At 40.5% G+C, this 9,452-nt stretch overlaps 1 protein-coding gene across 1 annotated transcript; it reads right to left on the bottom strand.

The window, feature by feature from the left end:
* Positions 1-3,278: 3,278 nt before the first annotated feature.
* On the bottom strand, positions 3,279-8,786 carry LOC307266603 (heparan sulfate glucosamine 3-O-sulfotransferase 2-like; the record flags this gene model as incomplete). Its single annotated transcript, XM_080048664.1, has 2 exons — positions 8,269-8,786; positions 3,279-3,897 (listed from the first exon to the last, which is right to left on the bottom strand). The coding sequence occupies exons 1-2, from the start codon at positions 8,766-8,768 to the stop codon at positions 3,279-3,281; spliced, it is 1,119 nt and encodes a 372-aa protein (XP_079904790.1). The 5' UTR covers positions 8,769-8,786.
* Between the last annotated feature and the right edge of the window lie 666 nt (positions 8,787-9,452).

Here is a 9,452-nt window from a genome sequence, read left to right as displayed (position 1 = left end):
ATGTAAAATGCATTTTACTATAAACATTAAGCATTGTTATAGCATTGTTTACAATGTAGAAAATGCCGCAATATTAACGTTTCAGGCAAGGATTCCCTTTGAAAATAGTCCTTCGCCACAGCTTCTATCCTACATCGAAGCTCATTAAAAATCCAAAAGAGTGAATGTTTGAAGCCACATTAACCAACAGCGTTTCTGAAGATGAACTACACATCATGTGCATGGAGAATATCACTGTGGCATTTACACACTTGGAGCCTGAATTCACCCTATGTGCTTGATTTTATTTAGTTTTTTTTTAGTTTTTTTCTTTGGTGCTCTGGAGAAAAGTCTGCCTTTTCTCTTTCGATTTTCACCCCTCAAGTAAAAAAACAATGTTGCTACTCTAAGCAATAATCTACACAAGACCCCAATTTTCAAACATTTTAATCAACAACATCCTTAGCCTCTTTCTAAACCTCTCTAAGGAGTGTGAAAGATTAAAAAAACATGTGTCTCCACTCAACCACCAAGTCTTCTAGGCTCAGTAATAAATATTGCTCATCAACACCAAAATATTAGAAAATCCTTTTCGCTCCTCAAGGTATTTTGAGCATTAAATAATTAAAGAGCTGCTCCATAGGGATGAAATGATGTGAATTGTACTATATAGGGAAAACAAATTAAAAACGTAACCACGCACAGGGATTCATTTGTTTGAAATGGTACATGATGTTTCATAACAACAACAGTTTCAATATCAGCTTAATACCAAAATACTCCTTGAGCTTAACAAGCACCTAAGTGGCCTGAGCGCAAATAGGTCATACCAAAGTACTCCGCAATGCAAAGGATTTCAAATAATTTACATTGAGCAGTTCCTTAGAGAATTCATATTTGAAGCAAAAGTGTGTGTGTGTGTGTGTGTGTGTATGTATGTGTGTGTGAGACAGAGAGAGAAAGAGAGAGAGAGAGAGAGAGAGAGAGAGAGAGAGAGAGAGAGAGAGAGAGAGAGAGAGAGAGAGAGAGAGAGAGTGTGTGTGTGTTTTGACCTGCAAGCAATCTCTGGAGACTCGTTCACACCAGCAGAGTCTAATCAGACTCTGGCTGATGCTTGTTCTAGGGGATCGCTCCTCTCCAGCCCACAGGCCTAATTAGGACCCATGTGTACCATAGAGAGAGTTGACGCTCACAGTGGCGACTGGATGGAAGCTCACCTGTGTGCGGCTGGTAAAGCACAGAAATGAGGTGCTGACGAGCATGATGACAAGAAGGGGCATCAGAGGTGGCGCAGAAACACTGCCCACACACTCCCACCTGGAGGTTGTTTGAGTTTAATGAATGTTAGGACAGGGAGAATGAGACAAAAATGGCAGACGTCTGGGTTTTGAGAGGGTCACAGCACAGAGGAGAGAATGTTTTTTTCTCATGATTTTTCTCTTAACAATGAACTATGACCGTTTGCGATTTAGACACAAATGATGAGGAGATTGAGAGCCTCCCTGAACATACAGCGGAGTAAGAAATAAGAACAGGTTATATAGGATTCTTGAGCTAAACATTTCTGTATTTCTGTTTTAAACACCAAGGAATGTTCAAAGGATACTCTGTTTCATGCAAATTTCAACAGGGTTGAAGATGAAGCAGAATTCAAACAGATAAAAAGAACTAGGACTTCTGAGGTATGTCGATAACAGATAGCACCAACATGTTCGTCATCTCACCGGGAGTGAAATTGTTGTTAATGAGTATAAGAAAACAGCGTGGCAAAGTTCAATGTGCAAAAGTCTATTACTTGTGATACTGAAAGAAAGATACATATTAAAATGCGGAATAAATCTCTGTTGCTCAGTATTTCTGTACTTCATTAAACCCATGCAATTATTATGAACTATTTGCTCGAAAGGTCTTTATTTGATGATAGCCTACTGCTAACTGTTGTATATGTGATGAGCTCAACTATTTTATTCTGGACCTGCATAGAATACTTGTGACAATTTAGATTACTGCCCACAAATTACATGGAAATAAGGAGCAAATATTTATCGCATAAACACAATAATTCCCACTTATTCCCAAAGCTCTTGTTATCGTCCTTTGAACTAACGCAGAAGGTATTGGTACCCTGTGTAATAATTGCACTTAAAATATAATTTTCAGTTATATGGAATTGAAGAGCATACATTTTTTTCGTGCACTACTTCAAATCATAAAACATACACAAAGTAGTTTTTAACGTTTTTTAACGTTTTGTTTTTACAGTATTGTGTTTGTGCAGCTAAAGCTCAGCCAATCTGGCTTTAGTATTCGTACCATGTAGCCAAATCCAAACTTTTCACTGCAATCATGTAACATGCAGTCCAACAATCTATCTGATAACCTGCCACAACTGGGTGTTCCCTGCTTTGTCTTTGAGAAGTGATTGAAATTCCTTACACCTACACCCACTCAGCCACCGACCACCACCACCACGAGGCTCACAATGAAATGTACAGAATACGATAAACCTAAAAAGACATGTCTTCAGTCAGGGAGGGAGCAGGGATTAAAAAAAGTGATACAACATGCACTTTTGTGAAATGCAATTTATCAAAGTAAAGGTTTCCGATAAGAATGAATGAACCATTTAATTCATATATTTGTGCTTCTGTTTAATTTAATACATTTCATGGACAAGCATTGTGGGTAAGGCAGTGATGAAATACTTTTGTAACAAAAGTAAGATAATGGATTTTGCTAATGAAGCATAGAGAACATAGTAAAATATTGCATGTTACAGCATTAACTAACTTATCCGATTCATGCTAGAAAGAATGAGGAAGAAAATCTTCCACCCCGAATAGAAACTGATGAGACCAACAGTATGTGATATTGGGTGATTCATACTTGTGTTATGGCTTTACATGTTAGATCTACCACCACAGTGCTGCAGCTTAATTCTGCTCTCCCTGAAGACTTTGCTGACATTTTCCAAGGTCTTGCTTTCAAGCCCTGACTTGATTAGTTAAGCAGGTTTCAAGAGGAACTAATCCCATTCCCTGGAATTTCCTTTTTTTCTTCTATAAACCAGTCAGCAAATGGATAATCTAGTCAGCAAGAATACACAGTAACATGGGCAGATATCACGTGATCCTAAAGCTGAGATTTTTCTCTGTTCACTAGTGTCACTTTAAATTACTGCTCTTTGCCCCATGAAATATTACTGTAGGTAGACCATTTTTGGAGAAAAAAATCTAGACAAAAAATGTGTGGGATCCATAAATCTTTCTTATAGAATTTGAAAATATTTAGTAACATAATTACTCCCACTTGAAATCATGACCCACCATTTCATAAAACTTGACATTGTAAGGTCTATAGAAGTCTCGCAGTTGGTCAATAGCATCTCGATCTATCTGCACGTGAGTTCTGCCTTTGGACTTGCCCAGGCAGCGGGGTGAGCCGCTGCTCTCCGGCTTCTTTAGGCAAGGGAAGCCTTTGGTGCGGTTGAAGTAGAAGTGCTTGTCTGTGACAATGCGCTTTAACCCGAGGAAGTCTTGCACCCGAGCCAACTCCCCTGCAGGGTCTGTGATAAGACGCTCGCCGCTCACAAAGTGAATCTGAGCCAGGGGGAAGTGGCGGAGCCAGTTTTCCAGGTGCAAAACGTACAGGCCAATCCGAATGGCGTTCCAGGAGGTGTCCACGATGCCAAGGCTCTGGTTTTTGAAGGCCAGTTCCTGGAAGCTCGGCAGCTCAGGAGTTTTTGACAATGTCTGAGTGTAATCTGATATTGCACGAGTGACAGGGTCACGCACCACCACAATGAGCTTGGTGTCCCTGGACATGGTGGAGATCCGGTGTGGTGTCTCTTTTGTCACAAAGTAGCTTGGTGTCTTCTCCATCGTGATTTGGCTTTCAAGAGTCCTTGGCATTAGACCTCTGAATAAAAGATGAAAACACAAAGTAAAAGTTCTGGTAAGATAAAGGTTTCTCATTTACATTCAAATTTCCCACTTTAAGTAGATTTTTTAAATTTGTTTTTACATTTTCGTACAGCTAATTTACGACTAAAAGGCAAACAGACTCAGACACAGAGGAAGTACTTGCATCTACTCTGTCAAACGAAAGATTTCTATTTAGGGCAGGATTACACCAGTGAGTTTCAAAGGCACAAAAACGCCCTTACTGAGAAGCTCAAGTTTTCCCGATGTAAATGATAACAGGGACACTGATGCAAAGTCATAGTAGTCTGTTGTCACAGGAGACTTGTCTCGCAGACAGCCCTCTTGTGCATCAGCCCAGCATGGTTCAAGAGTAATAAATCACAGTGAATACAAACAGAACACACATAGCAGAGTGACTCTGTTAGGTTACTTCAGGGTCCTCCAACTAGGCCATTGTAGTCTGGGAGAAATTATGAAAAGGTACGCTTTCACCTGGTAAGAATTTGAAGTGCGACTGAAAAACATCAGAGACCAAGGACTGAGTTTCAAAAGAGCCTGTAAATAGGGCTGGGTTTAAAGATTTCTATTTGGATTATTCCATCAGTCAGTCGATTTACCATGTGGTCAATCTAACATCAGAGAACTGTTACAAATAAAAAATTCCTATAGATCCCAAGATAATTTAAAATAAAATCGTGTTCTGTCCAACCAACAGTTGTTTACATGAAATATTCAGTTTCCTTTAACATTAGGACAAGGAGAAAGAATATATTACCTGAAACAATATATTGTTTGAATTTTGTGTCTAAAATAATTCACGATGAATCTGTTATTAAAACAGTTGCTGATTAAATACATTATTATTATATTTATTATTAATAATAATAATAATTAATTGGATTTATATAGCACTTTATTTATCTGTGACTCAAAGCGCTTTACAGGGTTCCAGGTTCAATTCGTTCACACACAGTCATACCGGTGGTGGTAAACTACGATAGTAGCCACAGCTGCCCTGGGGCAGACTGACGGAAGTGTGGCCGCCATTCAGCACCAACGGCCCCTCCGACCACCACCTCAAACATATAGCAATCATACACATTCACACAAGGCAAGGTGGTATTATTATTATTATTATTATTATTATTATTATTATTATTATTATTATTATTATTATTATTATTATTATTATTATTATTATTATTATTATTATTATTATTATTATTATTATTATTATTATTATTGTATTATTATTTATCATTGTTGAGGCTCTACCTGAAAATTAAAGGCCCTGTTTGTTGAAATTTTACTTCATCTTTTAAATGATTCTGATGGTGTAACCTTTTGTTTGTCAAAAAATATGAAAAATGTGATGAAGATTGGTTCAGATGTGTTGTTTTCAACCCATTCCTCTCACTGATCCCAAGTTGTATTCACATTACTAACAAGGAGCATCTTTACAGAAATGTTATGATTCCACGCACTTTGGAAGTGACTTTAACGTGTGAAGTTGGATGATGATCGGGTGATTACTTGAATCACAAATACAGGTGAGGGATTCATAATATCTAAACATCAGGTCATTTAGCTAAACTGCACAGATTGAAGAGGAACAATGTGTATACAACATGACTGCATGTGTTTTGTGGATCAGGAGAAGGTGTATGACTGAGCCTCCCGGGAGATATTATGGGAATTGTTGCGGGAGTATGGGTTGAGTTGGTAACTTCTCAGGGCAATCCAATCTCTGTTTGCTCAAAGCAAGAGCTGTGCCCGCGTCTCAGCAGATAGACTGGTTTCCAATAGTGGGTTGGCCTCGGCCATCGCTGTGTAATGGTGGGGAGGGATTGCAGTTCGGTGGGCTGAGGATCTCATCAAGGCTTTTTGCAGATGATGTGGTCCTGATGTCAGCATCAGTCTGTGATCTTCAGCACTCACTGGATACTGTAGGTTAGCAGCCAAGAGTGAAATGGCTGGGAAAAGGATCAGCACCTTTTAAATCTGAGGCCATGATTCTCAGCAGGAAACCGATGAGAGGACAATGGAGCATGAGATTTCTCGGAATCGGAGCAGCAAGGGCAGTCTGAGTAGAGTGGCCTTTGTCTCCCTTTGAGATAAGGTGAGAAACTCAGTCATTCGTGAGGAACTTGGAGTAGAGCCGCTGCTTCTTTCGGTAGAAAGGAGCAAGTTGATTCAGGTTCAGGTTCAGGCATCTGGTAGGATGCCTGAACCACCTGTGTGCCTCCCTATGGAGGTGTTCCAGGCACGTCCAACTGGGTCACCTGCGTCAGATGCTTTGGGAGGAGGCCTCGGGGAAGACACAGGACTAGGTAGAGAGATTATATCCCCACACTGGCCTGGGAATGCCTCTGGATCCCCAAATCAGAGCTAGTTAATGTGGCCTGGGAAAGAGAAGTTTGGGGTCCTCTACTGGAACTGCTGTACACTGAAGATACCTTGAGCATCAAGATGGACATGGCCCAAATGAATTTTCTATGCTACTACTCTTGTTAGGTGTGTCATCCAAAACAATCTGCTAATAACGATAGCCTTTAGCACTGGTCCGAATTGTTATTTTGGTGTTTTTTTTCATCAGTCATTTGTTCTCACCAGTCAAGTCACCATCTGATGCCGCCATCTTTGGCATGTTACCTGAAGGGATCCTAAACACTCCTTCATTTTCTTCATTCTTTAGTTGAGTTATTAATATAATCAAAACAAAAACAGTAGACTCCATTGCATATTGAGATTAAAACAATGACTATTCAAAACAAATGTTTGGCCTTCATTGATGAGTGAGTATGAGAGATTTCCTGAGTAGCAATGGTTTGTTTTGGAAGCAAATCCTCAAAAGTCAGCGGGTCCGCATTTGACCTTTCGTCAACAGCTTTGACAACTGGTAATCAAACCGTGGTACTAGGCGAGAGCTGACTTCTGGCTCACATTTCTAAGATACACATCTGTGAGATGAAAGGCCTTCAGCTACCTGCCACCCTGAAGACTTCCAATTAGTGGGAACATTTTGAGTCTATAATTATTTTATAATGCTACTGATGCACATCCCTTCTGCTGGCTTCATGACAGCAAATCATTGACATGAAATGTACTTGGAAGTCAGCAACCGTCTGTTTGTGTGCATATGTGAACAATATTTAGCGAACCACCACACATATCTAGTCTAAATATACACACACACACACACACACACACACACACACACACACACACACACACACACACACACACACACACACACACACACACACACACACACACACACACACACACATGAATAATTTAGGCTACTTTTACTTTATTTTGAGACGTTACTTTGATTACCATGTACAACAAGGAAACAGTTCTCAGGCCTGCACATGGCAGTTTTAAGTTGCCTCGTGAGGTTGAATTTTAAGAGAAATCTGATTAATTGCTCCAGAGTACTCAAAAAAGAGGGCAGCTGCTTTGCTGATGAAAACAGAGCTCAGAAACCCAAAGTTTCTTGCAATACGAAAGTGATTTGAGTTGAAGGGGTCTGCAGAAAAAACACTTCTAGCTCGTTTTACCCACCTCAAAGCATATGTCCACAAAGAGGCACAGCTGAGAAGGGAGGGAGGGGGACAAGTAGAAGTAAGCAGCTAATTTAATGTGAAAAGTGGTTTAAATTTTTTGAGGAGGCAGAAGCCACTTTTTGTGTCAGCTTTTGCCTTTTCTTTGAATGGTTTATTTTCCATGTGAATCTTTTTCACTGCAGATCTGACATAAGTAGGCTATACCTGCTAGTCCACAAGGAAACACCCCTGAGAAAAGAAAGGCTTAATGAGAAAGAAGCCATTATATTACTAAATATAAAAAACTAAAACTGAATATATTTAAATTCCAAATCTATGGACATTTTGAATAAGATTAAATGAGGCCAATTGTTTCGTTTTTTTAGCTTACAAAGCGAAATGGTCATACTGCTCAAAGTACTTTTAATATATATTTTTTTAAAGTTTAGCTGGAGAGCACAGACCTGCATTTTAGGACGATATAAATGACAGCCTTATCATTAGCCTTACATGCCCAGAGACTCCTTGGCCCAGCAGTCAAATTAAATGGCTACACTTTAAGCTAATTAAGGCTGGTCATTACACATACCTCTCACATAACTGTATCACAGTCTAGCTGTGGTAATAAATCAGTTTTAGCTGTTCTCAAGGTTTGCAATTAATCCCATCATCAATCTCAACCTCTGTAATTATCTGCAATTAAACTGTATTCGTGGTGTCAAATGCGGCTTCTCTGTCTTGTTAAGATTAGATAACATGAACAGTGGAACAGAAACATAGACTCATGCACCTGTGCAGGTGGGACACGCTCTGCTCACCTGTACCACTCCAAGCCTCTGTCATAATTCCTGTCGAAGAAGTGCGTCTCGGTGCCAGCCGCTCGCACGTCGGGATGAATTCTTATGAACTCCAGGACAGCTCTCGTTCCTCCCTTTTTCACGCCGACTATGATGGCGTTTGGTAACTTTTTATTCCCAAACTTTAAATTGCCCAGAGGGGGACTGGGCGTATCGTTCCGGACGATGTGGACACTATTTACAAGACGTCTTTGGTAGGTGTTGTGCGTAGACGGTCTCGGTCTCGCATCCAACGGCAAAACGCAGGAGGATGACTTATGGACGCGCCTTTTGGCTCCATCGGCAGCCAGGGCGCGCTGACAGATGGGCGTCTGATCACCTGACTTTAGCAGGATGGTATCGACTGGGAATAGCGCACAGTAGCACAAATATGATAGGAAAAGGGATAGCAAGCAGAAGGATGCTCTGGTGAGCCGGTGTGAGAAGGGAAGAAGTCGAGCGAAGAGGAGCACTAATGCCATCTCTCCATGGAAATGAACAGTGCATGGTTTTTCTAATTGATTTCGGCGTCCCGTCCCCTTTCTGATTGTTTTGAGTCGCTTAAGTGGCCAAAAGCAGAAACAAAAATCTCAAACTTGTGTCTCGTCAGTTTGCGGTCAACACTTCCATCACTCCATCATAGTAGCAACATCCATGTGCGTTCCATGTCCCGATCTCTTCATTTCATTCATTTGAGGAGGCATCCTTTCCCTGCGCGCTGAGTTCAGAAATCCTCCTGTGAAACTCCTGGACGTCTCCATGGTCATCGCGCGCACGAGTAAGAAGAAGCAGAGGGGGGTGCACTCTCTGACGGCTCCTGCAGCGACGGAGAAATATTTCAACACTGTGACGTCACGTCAGAGCATCTTTGCATTTCCAAATAAAGAAAAAAAAGTATCAGCGCTCTCCTGTCACTCTCCTGACTTTACTCACTTCTCATCATACTATTTCCCCTTTTCCCTTTTTGGCACAGTATGCATATTATAGCTGCTCCATAGTAAACATTTATAAAGGCTTGATTGCCTATCTACAAATATGACTATTTTATTCAGCAAGGGGAGATATATAGCCTGGAATGTTAATGAGTTTGCATGTGACTGATGTTGTAGGTGGCAAAGGATAAAACAACATCTGTGAACAAAAATAGATCCCATCCAAATATTGGT

This window comes from Ammodytes marinus, assembly GCF_949987685.1.
Source record: "Ammodytes marinus genome assembly, chromosome: 20".
In the NCBI taxonomy this organism is placed as follows: Eukaryota; Metazoa; Chordata; class Actinopteri; order Uranoscopiformes; family Ammodytidae; genus Ammodytes; species Ammodytes marinus.
The sequence above is the reverse complement of the archived record's forward strand: the minus strand, read 5'-3'. Positions and strand labels throughout refer to the sequence as shown.